Raw genomic sequence first — 18,482 nt, 5'->3', positions numbered from 1 at the left:
AACAAGGACACAAACTTTTATGGAGAGCAAGTCAGACACAGCAATTTTTTTATTTAAGTTGTAGACAGATGATAGACAGATTCAGACATATTCCATGTCTTTAAATGTAGCATTATATGAAAGGTGAATTTTATATTGACTATGAAACAGAGCTTTTTATTAATTCCTGTTCACCCAAAAACTAAGAAAAATTAAAACTCGTGTAAGGAGTATCAACATTCTCACAATAAACCAATTTCCCTCCTACCAGGTACCAGAGTCCTTCTTCCACCCTCAAAGCTTGAATCACAAAAGCAGTAAATCTTCCAGTATAATTACCAATTTATGTTCTAATTTATCCCATAGGAGTGTCTAATATGTCAAATATCCCTCGTGCAATCTGAATCATACCCTTGCCTTTCCTAGGTTATGAAGAATCAAACAGTCATCTAACCCCATCATGTTACTTATAATCACTCAAGTCTGTGGCCTTCGTGTAAGATGGCAGCACAGGGCAGTGGGCATTAATGTCAAAGAATAGTTTCAGTGCTCTTTTGCAACTACACTGCCTCATCCATGAGCACTAAGCATTTACTCATTGAGCTTACCCTGAAAAAGTCTTTGTTGACAAAATATTTTGTGGTTGGTTAATTTTTGGTAAGAGCACAAAGCTAAAAAGGCCACGGTTACTAGGCGTTGGATCCCCATAAGAGCTAGGTGCTTGGCCGTGTCACACTATAGATGGTGGCCGTAGACCACCCACCTCACTCAGATTCCACAGGGATTCAACACTTCTGCTGGAACAGTTCATAATATAGGCTCTGCTGATGGTAGGTTAACAAAATGCTCCTATTCCATGATGGAAAACACAATACTGTGTTTTGAAGTTAAGTGGAAAATTGTAGGGGTCATCAGTAATCCAGAAAAGAAAATAGGTTGTCCGGGTGGAATGATTTAGAGGATCTAAATAAATAGGAAATTGTCCTAGTGCACTAATCTTCTACCTAAATTTATCAAGAAAGACCTGATTTCCCTGGCTTTATTCTGAGAACTTGCATTGTCAAGAATGAAATCTTTAAGTTCCACAGATGAAGAGTGACAGAACTTTTACGTGATCAGGTTGCAAAATATCTGTTTGAAAGAATAAAAGGAGCACTTCAATCTTGAATTCAAAATTGAGTCTTGTAAACAGTAAATAATAGTACATGATACCCTGGAAATATATGACCAGGAAGAATTAAAGAAATTTCCATTAGAATGTGCAGGATTTGTTACACATAAATAAGCAATAATCTAAGAAGGGCTAACCCAGGGTTTTTCACAAAATGAAAAAGAAATAAACAAAGGGTTGAATAGTACAATGAAGACTGTATTACATTCAGACAATAAGGAATTGTCTTTTTATTTGCAGGGCCAAAAATATCTTTAACGGTGGTGACAGAAAGTTCAGAGTGATATATATGGAAGCATGAAATGAAAAATTATGAAACTATCTAAGAGTATAAATATAGACTCTCCCTTTTCATAAATATTCAATACATTATTTGACACACCGGTTTGAGTGAAGCTCCATAAGTACAATTTTAAGCATCTTGATTTGGGCTGAGGTCCAGTAAATTATATATTCCCAACTATCAGAGCTTTCTCACTAAAAATACAGGCTCACGCTCTACTTTGAAAATACCCTAAGATAATTATTTCCATTTTCATAGTAACTAGTACAGTTATGACGAGACTTCTCTTGGGTTTCTAAGGAAAGAAAATTCTTCTGAGATACTGTTAATAAGAGCAAGTATAGTAATAGAGAAGGATATCCTCTTAAAATTTCACCGAAGCTGTCATTTTCATTTTTTGTGAATTTAACTATGCCAGATGAGATTTTATTTTCCGTCACAGAAATAAACTATCTGACTCTTTAATCTATTGCCCACCCATCTTCTAGCCCCTCCTTGTACCAACCTTACAATGAATTTCATTCATCCTGAGAACATAAAGCCAACATTTAGTCAACACAATTGTCCTGACTGACAATTGCTCAGCCCCTCTAGTGAGAAAATTCAGTGAATGATAACACCTACGAAGGAGGCCTATACAGAGTTTTCACTCTGTAGATGCCAAGGAAAACCACTTAAAATCTTTTCTGAAGATAATAAGAAAGGCAAAGTATTTTGGAAAGCTTATTGCCAGAGTCTATAAAAGCATATTTAAAAGAAAGAGAAATGAACCAGTCTTTCCAGCACCCTCAATGTACAGGAAGAAAGATACCAAAAGAAATACAGGTCATTTCTAAGAGTCCTCTTTCATTTGAAGACTGTGTTTTCCAGTGTTGCTACTTTTAAAGCCGAATCATGCCACAGTCTCCAAGAGTGCTTGCTGTTTGCTATCTAGTGCTTACCACACGAAGCTATATTAGTAAAGTTTTAAAAAGCAAATGCCCAAGAATGAATCTAAAGCGTTTTGATTTGAGGTTACCAGACTAAATTTTGTCTAGGGTTATTTCCATATTATTCTACAGTGAAGCAGGGGTTAACCTCTGACATCTTTAAAGGGGATGACTCAAATAAGGCAGGCAAAGACGCATCTCAGGAAAACAGAATTAGCTTTTGCTTTAGTGGGCACAAGAACTTCTCAGTTCCATTTAGTTTATAAATGCATCATTGACTCGAATTCATCAATTCTTTGTTTGGTGTTCCCCTTCCTGATTTTCCGATAGGATATTGTATTGTATCTTGAATAAGCATTTCTGGAGATATCACTCTTCTTCTCAAAGGTTGGCTGCTCATCAGGTGTCACAGGTTGGGAACTAGGGCTGCTCAGTGGGGAGTCCTCATTTGCATTTCCTTCCTCTTTTAATTGGGAATCTTCAACACTTTTTTTCTGAAATTCTATCACTCGAACTTCATCTTCGTCATCATTGCAACCATCATCATCATCGTTATTAATTTCTTCATCCCAAACCTCTTGCTCCTCCTCATGTTTAGAATGCAACACATCGACTTGGCTAGGTTTCCGATATCCCAACCATTCAATTTCAGTTGCTTGATGAGCTTTGTTCTTCCCGTCCTCCTCTCCTTTCTCTTCTAGAGATTGTTCAGCAATCCTTTCCTGTCTACTTATTTCCTGGTTACTGACGCTCAGAGGAATCTTCTTCCATTGATACCCTGTAGCAAAATCAATACCCAGCTGTTATTCTTTAAATTACCTTTCTGGACAATCATTTCCCCACAATATTCTTTATAGGATATTATTCTGTGGGCTATGGGTATGTTTTACACAATAAAATCGGTTGCACCATCTAATTAGTTTGGGCCATGGGTGGTCAGGAGTCAAATGCTAGGCTAACTATAACACCAAGTCCCCCAAAGCACACACAATGTAGTCTAAGATCTGCCTCTGATTTCTGGAGAGCCTAGATTTAAAAATTATGCTGAGATCATCTCTATATAGCTAGATTGGCCTATCATTTTAGACATGTCCCTAAAGACAACTGAATCAAGTGGTTTGCTATCATGGAGTGACTTTTACATGGCTTAATTCATCACAAATTTCACTTTTCAAGCAGATCACATCAGCATATCTGCACAATTACTACAGCATATCAGCACAATATTTATTTTACATGCTAAAGAGAACTAATTATAAGAGAATGGAGAGTGGAAGTTGTTCTCTAGGCTTTCACCACTAAAGGAACTTCTTTTATATATATATTTTCTAAATTTGTTCTTAATGTTTATTTATCATCGACAGAGAGACAGAGCGTGAGTGGGGGAGGAGCAGAGAGAGAGGGAGACAGAATCTGAAGCAGATTCCAGGCTCTGAGCTGTCAGCCCAGAGCCCGATAGAGGGCTCAAACTCAGGAACCATGAGATCATGGTCAAAGTCAGATACTTAACCCACTGAGCCACCCAGGTGCCCCTCTAAAGGGACTTCTGTGGGAAGTTTCAGTCTATCGTATGCATGACTCCAAGATATTGTCTGGATTCTGTCCCTTGTTTGGCCTTGGTTCACTATTCCCTTTCAACACCATAAGAGTCTTTAAAATAAAATGAGAGACAATGTTCCTCTGTGCCTTTCCCCTCCACGATTTTCTACTTTTACTGAAAGATGTTCACAAATCCATGTCCAGTTAAGAATTTTCATTTTTTTTTCATTGTTTTGTTTTCCCAACTACAGGAACCAGATTGTAAACTCGTAAAAAGAGACAGAAGTAAAGATGGATTATCATTCCTAACTAGTTATACACGGTTCCTATCAGCATGTTGGTGCCTAGTCAATGTTCTTTACATTATAAATAAATATATGTTAGAATGTTTGCTATAATATTAAGCTTTCTTTTATTCACTTTTTTTCCCCCACAGAAACAAAGAAGCTGATCTTTAAAGAAGAAGAAGAAGAAGAAGAAGAAGAAGAAGAAGAAGAAGAAGCTGATCCTTTTGCTCATATCATGACTCAGGCCTGGAGCTGTCACGCACGAAATTCCTTCTTGAATTTAAATTACAGTTTTTCCTCAGTTTTTTTAGCATCTTGCTATTTTCAACCCAGGAGTATTCTCTTTGGAGACTTTATAGCTGTTTGTCATTGTGAAAACAGGAGACACCAACATGTGTCTTACAGGAAAAACATATGTTCCACCAAACACAAAAGGATTTATTCTGGGAAAAATTCACCCTGAGACCATCTACTTGAAAATCCAGATTGCATTCATTCTCTGTTTGATAAAAATGAAAGATTCCAGCAAACTGTTGTCTCCAGCAGACTTCCTGATCAGAAATTTGAAAGGGTCTCCTCATGGACCTTGACATCCCTGCCTCTGAGAACTTGCTACATTGGGAACAGAAAGATTAGGGCAAAGAAGTTATTTAATTCACTTCACGGGGCATAAGTTTTATAAATGACGTGTGATAATGTAAAAGCTTAAAAATGGTTGTTCCTTACTACATTACTACAATAATGGAGGTTCCACCACTACATATGGACAGAAGATAGTCTGAGAGGCATCCAGGCAAAGTGGACAGACCCAAGAAACTGCCAGTCACATCCCTGTCTTTTTTGGTATCTATTATTTTATGCGATGTTCTAATATTTTTTTTTTTTAAAATGTATCTCTTCCACATTTTTTCCTGTTAAGGTCTTAACTAAGCTAAATCGCTCAGGTCTAATGAACTGACTTCAGTTTTGAGACAAGATGTTTATGGCGGCAAAAGAGGAAATGAGTGCTTCATTAATAGGTGTTTATCCTGTATTTGATTTGGAAATTGCTTCAACATAGATATCTTCTCAGAAGTAAAGTCTGAAAGATTTTGTGTCTCTTAGTCTCTTGAGTTTATTTGAAATATAAGTCTCTTAAAAATCAATATTCTCTTGGGGCGCCTGGGTGGCTCAGTCAGTTAAGCGTCCGACTTTGGCTCAGGTCATGATCTCGCGGTCTGTGAGTTCAAGCCCTGCGTCAGGCTCTGTGCTGACTGCTCAGAGCCTGGGGCCTGTTTCAGATTGTGTGTGTCTCTCTCTCTCTGACCCTCCCCCGTTCATGCTCTGTCTCTCTCTGTCTCAAAAATAAATAAACGTTAAAAAAAAATTTAAAAATCAATATTCTCTCATTTTGTGAAAGAACACAATTAAAATTAACTTCATCACCTGGGAGATTTCATTAACAAGAATTAGATAACCATCTTCTGCTTGCATCAGAGGCCTGGAATTTTTCTACAGATCAAATAAATTTATAGTGTTATTTTAGGTAAAACTTTAGGACAAACCCCTTTATGAAACATTCATATTTTGCTAGGTACCTGACGCAGATTTGGAGACACTAAATAAACCTGTTGTTGTTGATGTTGTTGATTTAGTGGACTAACTTACTGAGAAACTGATATCATATGGTTAGGTCAAGGCATGTCAATCAGTTATGCCAATCCAGTCAGTATTAGTCTTGATCTTCCTAGAATACTCCTTAAGGTGAAACCCACAGATAATCAGGACTACTCCCTTATCTGTCTCTAGCAGCTCTGAGTTTTTGAAGGCATTGCCTGGATTGCTTTTTCAACACCACACTCACGCAATATCCCATGCAAAACCTGCCATCCATATTCAGTCAAACAATTTCGGTGTACAAAATGGAAGTTCGTCTTACCTCCTCTGAATGTCATTTCATCGCTACTCGTTTCCTGGAGAGAAAGATCTGCCACAGCCTTATGAACAATAAAAAGATTCTCTTCTGGTTTTTCTGAGGGGAAAAACAAAAAACAACCGACACCCACAAGATTAATCCCGTAATACTTAAAGCCATTCAGGATTAAATAAATTATCAATTTAGACTCGAGCTAGGTAGATCTATTTGATTTGCAATTGTGATCCCTAAAAGTAACCATTTCACTTCTTCCAATTCATTTCTTCATTGGTTCCTACTTATAAACATAAGGATAACCTCTCACTTTACATCTATATAAAGGCATAGAACCATGAACTGGGATACGTTCAGGTATATTTCAGAAGAAAAACTTGAAATACTGAATTTCCTCTGCTTAAGTAATATGTGGGCTGTAGACAATAATGATAAATAACGGCAGCAAACGTTTAAGCAACACTGAGTAATCCTTGCAACAACCGTACAAATGTCAGTACTGTCATTTCTGCCTTCTGCTAACAGAGAAAGCTAAGGCTTCAGGAGGCTAGGGGAGTTGTCTAGGGTCCCAGAGCTATCAAAGAAAGAAGCCTGAATTTGACCTGAGGCAGAAGTTTTGTCCTTCTGCTATCCAGCTCCAGTAGAACAATTGCTCAGGTCTGGGACACGGGTGGGAGGAAGGACAGCACATTCCTGTCATAATGGTTTATCAAAAGAGAATCCTGAGTTTATAAGCCAAATCAAGCAAATCGAAGACAAGGAAAATGCTTTACCTTTGAGAAGCTCCCCATCGGTGGACCAGCTGACAAGCCTATTCCCTTGTAATTTTTCATTTTTCTCCTGATTTCCTTCTGTGGGTAAGTCTTCAAGACGGCGTTCGACCCGGTAGTATGGTGGGGTGCCATCCACATCACTGGCTCCCTCATTTGTTTTAGGGATTGGTTGTTGACCATTTTCAGGTGGTGTATCCCCGTTGCACTCAGCCTGACCGAATGTCCCGGGAACGTCTGTCATGATGTGCAGTTGAGCTAGACAATGTGGAGACAGCTGTGGGGAAACTGAGTGAACAGGTCCTTGATAGAAGCGTTCCAACCCCTACTCTAAGAATACAGAGTATTTACTTTAGTACATAATAAATGCTGCTTTTCTTAAAGGTATCCAGATAGAGCTTAGAACCAAAGCAATAGGATTTGTTAGATTTGCCACCAGCCCACGAGCAAGCATCCGGCCAATCACCACCTTCTTTGTCACTGAGCAGCCCCACTTGCTGAATTAATGGCAGCCTTTTGATTTACATAAACAAACAATCTGAGGCAATCAGGCTTTTGTGTTGGCATGTAGATGGGGACTTTCAGCTTGTCAGTCCCCCCTCTGGGAACAGAGATTTTTGTCCCTTTTCATAATGGCCCTTTGTCATTTTCCTTGTAACAGGAGCCACAATTGTTCCACAGCTTTAATCCAGAGAGAATGACCACCTTGAGGCATATTAGTTCTGTGTCACCAGCTTAACATTTCCAAACGGATTTTGTTCAAGTAAAACCTCAGCTATGTTGTAGGGGATAATGGCATCATTTCTCATTTATTAAAGAATAAAAACAGCTTACCGAACCTGTAAACAGGACGACCTTATTGTAAGTGGTTCTGGCAGCAGATTCCATGGTGTACTTTCAGGAGCTCAGAAAAAAGACCGAAGTAGAAGCAAAACAACACAAAACAAAAACAAAAACAAATCTTGCTGTATCTTGCTAATACCAAAAATTTTACATTTCAGAATAATCCACTTGGTCTGTAGCTTCTTTTCCTTTAGTTTATTTATGTCTACTGAAGCCCAAACCCATCCTTTATAGCCCTAGTAGAATTTCCTCCGTGAAATTTTCCCTTTCCCCAGTCAGATTTATTCTTGATATTCCCTATTGATATTACCTGATGCTGGTAAAATTATAGAGCACCAACACAGTCTGCCCTTGAGGGAAACTGGTACTTATGGAAAACACCTGCTACTTACCAACCTTTCCTTTTTAAAGGAAGATGTTAATTCTTTTTCTTTTTTCTTTCTTTCTTTCTTTTCTTTCTTTTTTTTTTTTTTTTTTTGATCTCATATAGTGCAAATGATTCCAGAAACTTTTGCCCATGCTGCTCCCTCTGCTTAGAATGCCCTTCTCTTCCTCAAGGCCAAATCCCTGGCCTAACCAGTTCCTTTAAATCTCAATTCTTCAGCTGAAATGTTGTCTCTTCCGTGACACTTTCCCTGACCCACAGGGGTAAGATGGGACTCCTGTTTCACATTATTTTGTCCTTCAGAGTGTTCTTCACAGTTATGATTAAACACGTAAGTGCACAATTATCTGCGTGACATCTCTTTCACCAACCAGAATCTAAGATTTTTCTAAGCAGGGACCATGGTTCGCTTGTATACATAGGTCTCCAGCATGTAGTATCTGCTTCGAACTAGGTAAGTAAGAGATACAGATAGACAGATAGATAGATAGACAGATAATAGATAGATAAAATTGAATAACTGAGTAAATTTGACTCCCTATTAGGTCATTTCTAAAGGGAATAATAATAGAGGTTGGCAAATAATTAAAAATTGTCACCTTTAAAATTGTGTTTAGGGCTGAGCCCATTAGGATCTATAGCAGAGATGACAAATATCTGACACTCTGGCCTCATCATCTTGTCACATGTCCTTGGAAGACATGTCTAACAGACTCTAGAATGCTTTCCCTTATCATCACTGGCTCTTCCCTACCCAACACACTGATTGTTTGTGTAGGAGAGGAAAAATAATGGTCCCTCTACCGTTTTAAGTCCTTGGCTGAGACCCCTGCAATAAAAGATTAACGAAAAAAGGAACAAAAGTTTATTAACATGTGTACCTGATATATACAAGGGAGATACCCAGGATAACTGAGTAACTCCCTGAAGGCCCAAGCTACCAACTTAAATAGCATCTTCAGTTAAAGACAAGAGGAAAAAAAAAAGTTGTATAATGGGGGTTGGTGTGGGGGCAGTTATGATGAGTTACCAGGAAAAGCATAGTAAACAAGGGTGAGGTTTGTTATCCACATTTGAGTGGGTGCCTTTTCCATTAGTAAGATTCTCTCGTGATTTAGAGTCATTTTTCTTTTCCTGATACAGAGAGAAAGACAGATAACAGGAAATTTTCTTTATAAATGTCAGTTTCCCCTATGAAAGAGTAACTTCTCGTTTGTTTTCAGAGCTTCTTCAGTGTCTGCTGCTTCTCAAAAATAATCGGCTCAACATAATCCTGATGCCAAAGAGACGCATTTTGAGGTGGCATAATCTGGTACCCTTCACTTAGTTTTCAAAGATTTCTTTAATATTTATATAGCACTTATTATATGCCAGGCACTGTTCAAATTGCTTCACAAATAGCAACACATTTGATTTTCATAACAGTGCTATAAGGTAGGTGCTATTATCATGCCCATTTTGCACACTAATGAAATGAAGCACAGAGAAATAAAGGAACTTGCTCAAGGTCACAGAGCTAGTAAACTCACTGATGAGGTTGCAGCATAAATGAAACCTAGTGCCATCCTTGGCCTAGCTACTAATGTTTCCTTGGGCCAGAGGTCTCAGTGGGCTCCATCCAGCCTGATGCATGAATCTCCTTGGCAGGGAAGTAGTTGTAGCCAGGAGAGGGCAGCAGAGGGCCTGAGGCCATATCAAGGCTTTCCCAAGACAGACAGCCCAGCTGCTGTGGACAGGGTTGGGAGGCCAGGAAATTTCCTCCCACCAGGAATAACAGGGTTATCCACTTAATTCCAAGATCAGAATCTGAAGCTTCAAAGGCAGGTCAGACGGCCTCACAACTTAGAGCTGGAATAGCCCTTGATCTGGAGAAAGAAGAAAATATTGAATGGAATCAGGGGAAATGAAGACACTAAGACCAAAGCTAGAAATATGTGGGGATATACTATATTGTGAGGCCCTTAAGGGCAGGAAGGGGCACAAGTTCAACTGAATGCCCAGCAGTAAACATAGACATAGAGAAATGCTCGCATTGGCTTTAAAGACCTGACTCCAATTCCCGTTCTCCATTCCCTCAAGACTGCCATACACTTCAATTCAAGGATATGGCAGAGCACAGAGAGTTTAATTTGTCTCTCTCCTACTCCTATATTTCCGTGACCCTGTAACAACATGCAACTTATACTTTAGTTTTTATGGAAGTTTTATTTTTCTTCTTTGGATTATCTTCTTTCTTTTTTTTTTTTTTTAAATTTTTTTTTTTTTCAACGTTTTTTATTTATTTTTGGGACAGAGAGAGACAGAGCATGAACGGGGGAGAGGCAGAGAGAGAGGGAGACACAGAATCGGAAACAGGCTCCAGGCTCCGAGCCATCAGCCCAGAGCCCGACGCGGGGCTCGAACTCACGGACCGCGAGATCGTGACCTGGCTGAAGTCGGACGCTTAACCGACTGCGCCACCCAGGCGCCCCATGGATTATCTTCTTTCTGAATGCCCTGCTTTGACAGTTGTTTTCTGGCATTAGAATTAGTTCAGCTTTGAAACATAAAAGAATAATCCAGAGTTCTGTCTATGCAGCATGTTCACCTCTATAAAAAGCAGAGTCTTTATGCTGTCCTACAGAATAGGAGGTCAGGTAGACGTTTGTAACATACATTATTTTTCCTACAAGCACATGGCGACACAAGATACATTTAGCACCAAGATGAGTCTATCCAACTACCAAATAAAACATAGGGTGTTTTATCCATAAAGATATAATAGTAATAAACTGTCACCGATTGTCTGTAATGTTGGGGAGAAAATCATTTTCTATACCTTTCACAATTCTTTTGGTGGTCTAGGAATTAAATTGACATGAAAAAAATTAACAGGAGAAAAACAAAAGTTTAATAACACATATACCTCCCGTATACACAAGACAGACCCAGGAAAACTGAGTCATTCCCCAAAATAGCTGAAGTCACACCTTAAATGCAATCTTTAGCTCAAGACAAAAGATATTGGGGATGGGGAGTTACTAATGGGAATTTATCAGGAAAAGCACAGTAAATAAGGGCAAGTTTGTTATGCAGATTTAAGTCATAGGCTTCTCCATTGATAAGAGTTTCTAGAGATTGTCATTCCCTTCTTTCTGGTAGAGCAGACACCCTTAAAAATGGAAATTTCCTCTAGAAAGGTGAATATCTCTTAAAAGAGGGTAATTTCTACTTGTTTTTCAAAACGTCTCTATTTTTTCTGCAGTTTCTTAAAAGTAACCAGCTTAAAATAATCAATATTCCAGAAGCATATATTGGGATAACAATATTTTCTCCTCTTCAGTAAAAACTTATGACTTGTACAGTTTTAGAATTTGCACTAATAGTCTTTAATTCAAATACTATTGCATAATCTCCACTGCATGAAATATGACCTTTTTAGATGACTTAGTGGAGTGTTTGTCTTTTTTTCCTGGTGATTATGCTGAATGGTATAGGACATTGTATAAATGTAACCATCATCACATCTATAGTAAAATATGATAATAATGAAAGGATAATCGTTTGGGAATATAAAGTATCAAAATAAAATTATGTAAATACCCATATTCCATTTGTCAAATACCAAATGATAAATGTTAAGGCTATATTAGGTCCAGAAATAAGATTTGAGGGAAAGTCATAAAATCCTAACTTTTAATAATATGTAAAAAGCCAAGCCACAAGTCAGTGTTATATCTAAAAGATGGCCAATGATCACTGGAGAAAAACAAGAAATAAATTTGAAACATCAGCTTTTGATCCTGACAGCTTGGAGTCAATTCTTATACAAATTGATTTGTATGGCTGGAAAAGGGGTATTCCAACAATCAGGGGTGAAACAGAAAAGTAGAAGCACTAAGGGATCTATAGCTTGATCTATTGTGATCTCTCTATCTATCTGAAGGGTTTTGACCTTACACAATGTTGAGTGTTGCTTAAGGGGTCTCTGTAGGTTTGTGGTTGAGTCTGGTACTGGGGCTTAAAGTCTACAAAGGCAGGAAGTTGGGAAAGAAAGATGGATGTGAAAAACAAGAACAAGCTGGAACACACAAGGACAAATTGAAACCTCAGTTCTCGCTGCCTCTGACCTCAGTGGTAGGAGTGTCCTGTAGGAGAAGGTGGTCCTCTTGTCAAGGCCGAGAAATCAGAGAAGCTGAAGGAAGATCCAGAGGGAAGGTGGGACACTTGCAGGCTGAGTACCGCCATGCAACAGGTAAGCCAACAGGTCAATAAGAGTGTATGCGTTACAGAATAGCGAAACAATCAGGAAAGAGAATTTGGGGAAATGTAGTTTAGACTGGCCAGGTTGATACATAACATCACAGGATGGACTTTCATCACCTCTCTGAGCGGGGGTGGTACTACAGGCAAACTTTCGGCTCAAAATCCTACCAAAAACCCATAGAACCTTCTATAGGGAATAGGTAATGCCTCAAGGGAATGTGCAGTCCTGAAGGAGACAGGATAATCCGAATCGCTTCATTTAAGGGATTAACATTCCAAATTGGAGGGACAACCCAGCTAAAGGAAACAGCAGTATAAAACATAACATAATAAAATCTATCAGTATCCATATATCCATAAAAAGTAATTGCCTGCCACTTAGTACAAATTAGATTAAGTTGATTATCTGATGTCATCTTAATACTTTGTGTTTATATTTATGCCTGGTATAAAACCACACTTTCATTTGGCAATATAAGATTTCAAAGTATAAAGGATGGGGTTTTTCCCTCAAAAAGCTAAGACTGAAGTTTATGAGTAGCATGTAAGATTTTAAAATTTATTAGAATAGGGACACCTGGGTGGCTCAGTCAGTTGAGCATCTGACTTTGGCTCAGGTCATGATCTCACAGTTCGTGAGTTCGAGCCCCACATTGAGCTCACCGCTATCAGTGCAGAGCCCATTTCAGATCCTGTATCACCCTCTCTCTCTCTCTCTGCCCCTCCCCCACTCATGCTCACTCACTCTCTCTCTCTCTCTCTCAAAAATAAAAAAACATTTAAAAAATTTAATGTAATAGAATTTGACAATTCAACCACATCTTACAAAAACATGCTTTCCAATCTTGGAGGCAAGTCGGGGTTGGGAGCAGGTGTTGTCCATCATCTCTATAAAGATACAGACTTTCTTATACCCCAGTAAAGGTAGATCTCTTTGTGGTCCTAGAGTCTGAGGCCTGGCATCCCAGTGAGTCCCCAGTACACCTTTTTTTTTTTTTTTTTAAATGGTACCTTGGTGAGTTTTTCTTTTTTTTTTTTTTTCAACTTTTTATTTATTTATTTATTTATTTATTTTATTTTTTATTTTTTTATTTTTGGGACAGAGAGAGACAGAGCATGAACGGGGGAGGGGCAGAGAGAGGGAGACACAGAATCGGAAACAGGCTCCAGGCTCCGAGCCATCAGCCCAGCATCAGCCCAGAGCCTGACGCGGGGCTCGAACTCACGGACCGCGAGATCGTGACCTGGCTGAAGTCGGACGCTTAACCGACTGCGCCACCCAGGCGCCCCGGTGAGTTTTTCTTTAAGTTTGTTTATTTACTTTGAGAGAGAGAAAGAGAGAGGTCATGAGCAGGGAAGGGACAGAGAGAGCAGAGAGACAGGGCGAGAGAGAATCCCAAGCAGGCTCTGCACTCTCAGTGCTAAGCCTGATGCGGAGCTTGAACTCACAAACCATGAGATCCTGACCTGAACCAAAACCCAGAACTGGACACTTAACCAACTGAGCCACCCGGTGACCCTTCCCCAGTACAGCTTTTAAAGAAAAGTACTGGTAGAAACAAGCTAGGTATTTCTTGAGGACGAAAAAAGAAGAAGCCACAGCATAAGCTCCTGTGGCCAAGGCAGGGAGGTGTGTGGGATTAGAATTTGTCCCCTCAGAGGACAAATGAACATTATCATCACTGATCCCTATAGTGGTCAAGAGGAGGGACTCAGGCATCAGATGACCTGACATGAAATCCTAGCTTTGCTGCTTTGTAATCCTTGGCAAGTGTACAAATCAGGCCTCTTTGGGTTGCAGATTAAAGAAACACAATTTAAAGGATCTTAAACTCTGTGAACATAACAGATCATTTAACTAGAAAGTCCAGAGTTGGTTTCCTACTTATTTGGATCCAAGCATTTAAGCAATGTCACAGGTAACCTTTCTCTCTCGGCCACAAGCTGGTGAGTATTAGGAGATTAGGAGGTATTTAGGTGAACCTGAGGGTTCAATCTTTTTCCATGTCTCATAATATCTCTAGCTGAGTGTAGTGGGTATTCAAAGGTGTCCAAGTTCTAATTCCTATAACTTTTGAATTGTTACCTTACATGATAAAAGGGACTTTGCAGATGTATTAAATTAAGGATTTTGAAATGGGGAGATTGTCTTGGAATATCAGATCAAACCCAATGTAATAATCATAAGGACCCTGATAGAGGAGAAGCTACAAGGTGAAAGGGAGTACTAGATGTGACAAGATAGCCCATAAAAGCTGGAAAGGCAAGGTAACAGATTCTCCCCTGAAGCCTCTAAATGAAACACAGGCCTGTCAACATCTTGATTTTAGACGTCTAACCTCCAGGACTGAAAGAGAGTAAATCTGTACCGTTTTGAGCCACTAAATTTGTGATAATTTGTTACAGCAATAATAGGAAACTAATACACTGAATTTCTTGCTTCTCTGCCTTGGTTTTCATTGACTGGCTAGGGGAAGAAAATTTAGCTTTCCAAACCATTTGCAGGATATGTATTTTTGAATCTCAACTATCATGGACTGCTTGCTACAGGCCAAAAAGACTTCCCATAATAAGGTTGTATTTTCTTCTCTTTTCATCTTTTTGATAGTACAGGCTTGATTGAAACTTGTAGTTTGGGTGGAGTTAGATCACCAAAAGGCTGTTTTTTACTCAGTAGATGGCAAACTGGAGGCTGTGATATGCTGGCTCCTGAGACTTCTGCACATACATGAAGTTTGAATCTAATATGGCTTCAGTCCTGTCCCTTCCTGCCGTCTCCAGGAAAATTTCAGTCACTGGAACCGTTTAAAATGGCTTGTTGTAGAAGATCGTTGCAGACAATGGTGGCATCTGTTCCATCTAATAACACCCACTGGAATGAGTACCATGACTTCATCCTTCTCATCTTGGATTGGAATGAGTGTGTGAGTCCCAGCCTATGGCCGCTACAAACACCCCCCAGTGCACTGCCTTGCTAGAAACTGATCCTAAAAGTGTATGAAATAATAGGGTGACTCTCTAAACCCTGACCCATAGATCTATCTCTCGTACAAATCCATGCAGTAGAGAATGAATCGTGTTTGAGATTATTGGAGAGCAATCACACAAGGAAGGAAAAGGGAAGCCCCATGAAATAAGCTTCAGAGTATACTATCTTACATACATAAGGAAATGTTCTCCAGAGCTTTGGGCCAGAAAATTATAATCTTGTCCTACAGTGGGATTTCCCTTGATGCATTTTAATGGAAAACATGGCTTCACCATTCATGAAGAGTCCCTAAGTGTTCAGTGGATAGAAATGGAATGTGTACAGATGTTTATAAAACCACAAAAAGGGAATTTTAACTGTATATGCATATACACTGTTTGGCAGTTTAAAAGCATTTTATAATCCTCCTGGGGAAGCAGAGCTATATGAAAGTAGTATCACCATTGGCAGAATCTTTCCTGAACTATGTTGAATGTTACTATGAGTTTAGGGCAACATGTTTTTCAGAGGAGAAAGGCAACAAAATAATTAAACACATTTTCCTTAAAGAAAAAAAAAGAAGTAAGTCATCTATACATTTGAAAGAAGGTGATAGTGACATGACCATGAACAAATAAAATTTCTCTCCTAAGATGACTGTGACATTTTAGTTTCATAAACTTTGTCTCAAGGTGAGCAGGAAAAATTTGCATACTCCTAATGAGTGAAATAAATCTGTAGGTGTATTAGCATCTCTTGTAACGCCTTTGTGTTGAGTCCAAGAAAAGAACATTGGATAGCTGTGTAGATTCTCCTGACATTTAGATGAGGGGGGCAATGATTTTAAAGCTCTATTGATTCGCTTACTCATCCCCAAGCATTTGAAGACAGAAAATGCACTATAGGAGCTGAACAACTCAAGAGAAATGTGGGGAGAACAACACACTCAATCAGTGGGGTCGACACAGTAAAGTAAATTTGGGCTCTCAGATTTGTCCACATGGACCTTTGTAAGAGTCTTCTGCCTTGTTCCGCACCTCCAGTCTCCAGTCCTTTGTCCCCCACCTCCCAATTGAAATATTTTGAATAACCCCTTAGTACATTATAATAGACGTCCAATAGAAAAGGAAAATTTTAAAAGATTCTCTATTTGCCATAATCTCCTACATGTGGGTGCACACACACACACACACACACACACACACACACACTTAGCTTTTGCCCATTGCCCCACTGATTATTATTTTGAGTACAAACTCATAACATGATACAGCTACTTTTCAGGCTTATCACTAAAAAATTCCCAGCACTCTTTTTCTAGACTAGTAATAGACAACTATTCTACACTATTAAACATGATGCCCCATTTCCATGTCTTGGTTTATTCTTTCCCACACATGGAACACCTTCCTCCTCACATCCCCTAGCATCGTCTTCACTCAATACCAAAGTCAGAGTCATGTTTCAAGGTACATCACACACATTATATCTTCTTTTTTTTTTTAATGTTTATTTCTTTATTTTGAGAGAGAGAAAAAGAGCACAAGCTGGGAGGGGCAGAAAGAAAGAATCCCAAGCAGGCTCCATGCTGTTAGCACAGAACCCAATGTGGGGTTTGATCTCACAAACTGTGAGATCATAACCTGAGCCAAAATCAAGAGTTGGAAGCTTAACCAACTAAGCTACCCAGGAGCTCCAACATTACATCTTGTACCAAATGTTTTATGACATTTTTAGCCACAGTTTCTACTTGGACTTTTCTTTGAGCCTCCTTCACAATTTATCTTTATATTGTTTTATGGATACCTCATTATTTTGCCTCGCATTATTATTTGTGCAATTGTTTTATCTCACTACCAAAAAACCTTGTTCTAATTGAAAGACCTCCATTTATATCTCAGTTCTCCTACTTAAATGCTATGTGAACTTAGGAAAATTATGTAATTTTCAGGACCTCAAAGCATCCAAAGAATGCCTTATGGAATTTTTGGAAAGATTAAATTTTGTGACAAAATAAATGTAGATAACCTGTTACAGTACCTGACACATGATGAGAGCTGAATTATGATAGCTATGCTATTTATTAATATATTATCAGGTCCTTGCAAGTTTTGTGTGATTCACTTTTGTATTTCTGCAGGGGCAAGCATTGCATCCAGTCATGGTCTACATTATATACGTATGCTTTGAATAGGCCATAGAAGATTCTGGCATTGGAATGTGACAGGAAAATTCATTTGAACATATCCCTGACCCAGTTTTCCATCCTTAATTAATTAATTATTTTAATTATTTTTTTTAATTTGCATCCAAGTTAGTTAGCATATAGTGCAATAATGATTTCAGGAATATAATCCAGCAATTCATCCCCTACGTATAAAACTCAGTGCTCATCCCAACAAGTGCCTCCTTCATGCCCCTTGCCCATTTAGCCATCCCCAACCCGCAACTTTTCCAGCAACCCTATTTGTTCTCTATATTTCAGAGTCTCTTATGTTTTGTCCCCCTCCTTGTTTTTATATTATTTTTGCTTACCTTCCCCTATGTTCATCTGTTATATATCTTATATTTCACATGTGAGTGAAGTCATATGATATTTGTCTTTCTCTGACTAATTTCACTTAGCATAATACCCTCTAGTTCCATCCATGTTGTTGCAAATGGCAAGATTTCATTCTTTTTGATTGCTGAGTGATACTCCATGGTATTTACATACCACGTATTCTTTATCCATTCATCTGTCCATGGACATTTGGGCTCTTTCCGTAATTTGAATATTGTTGATAGTGCTGCTATAAACATTGGGGGCTCATGTCTCCTTTCGAAAAAGCACACCTGTATCTTTGGATAAATACCTAGTAATGCAATTATTGGGTCATAGGGTAGTTCCATTTTTAATTTTTTGAGTAACCTCCATACTGTTTTCCAGAGTGGCTGTACCAGTTTGCATTCCCACCAACAGTGCAAAATAATTTCCCTTTCTCCACATCCTCGCCAACATCTGTTGTTGACAGAGTTGTTAATGTTAGCCATTCTGACAGGTGTAAGGTGGTATCTCATTGTGGTTTTGATTTGTATTTTGATTTGTATTTCCCTGATGTTGAGCATTTTTTCATGTGTCAGTTGGCCAGCTGGATGTCTTCTTAGAAGTGTCTATTCATGTCTTTTGTCCAT

At 38.8% G+C, this 18,482-nt stretch overlaps 1 protein-coding gene across 1 annotated transcript; it reads right to left on the bottom strand.

The window, feature by feature from the left end:
• ERMN (ermin) lies at positions 1 to 7,351 on the bottom strand. Its single transcript, XM_060627438.3, has 3 exons — positions 6,871 to 7,351; positions 6,107 to 6,199; positions 1 to 3,140 (listed from the first exon to the last, which is right to left on the bottom strand). The coding sequence occupies exons 1-3, from the start codon at positions 7,109 to 7,111 to the stop codon at positions 2,623 to 2,625; spliced, it is 852 nt and encodes a 283-aa protein (XP_060483421.1). The 5' UTR covers positions 7,112 to 7,351; the 3' UTR covers positions 1 to 2,622.
• Between the last annotated feature and the right edge of the window lie 11,131 nt (positions 7,352 to 18,482).

Source organism: Panthera onca, chromosome C1 (genome assembly GCF_046562875.1).
Source record: "Panthera onca isolate mPanOnc1 chromosome C1, mPanOnc1 haplotype 2, whole genome shotgun sequence".
NCBI lineage: Eukaryota > Metazoa > Chordata > Mammalia > Carnivora > Felidae > Panthera > Panthera onca.
The sequence above is the reverse complement of the archived record's forward strand: the minus strand, read 5'-3'. Positions and strand labels throughout refer to the sequence as shown.

What these genes read in the sequence shown, in the direction of transcription:
- ERMN (XM_060627438.3), bottom strand. Translation starts at nt 7,111, where the DNA reads ATGACAGACGTTCCCGGGACATTCGGTCAGGCTGAGTGCAACGGGGAT. An exon ending in CGATGGGGAGCTTCTCAAAG is followed by an intron (nt 6,200 to 6,870) that starts GTAAAGCATTTT and finishes TTTTCCCCTCAG; the next exon opens with AAAAACCAGAAGAGAATCTT. An exon ending in TGAAATGACATTCAGAGGAG is followed by an intron (nt 3,141 to 6,106) that starts GTAAGACGAACT and finishes ATTTTGCTACAG; the next exon opens with GGTATCAATGGAAGAAGATT.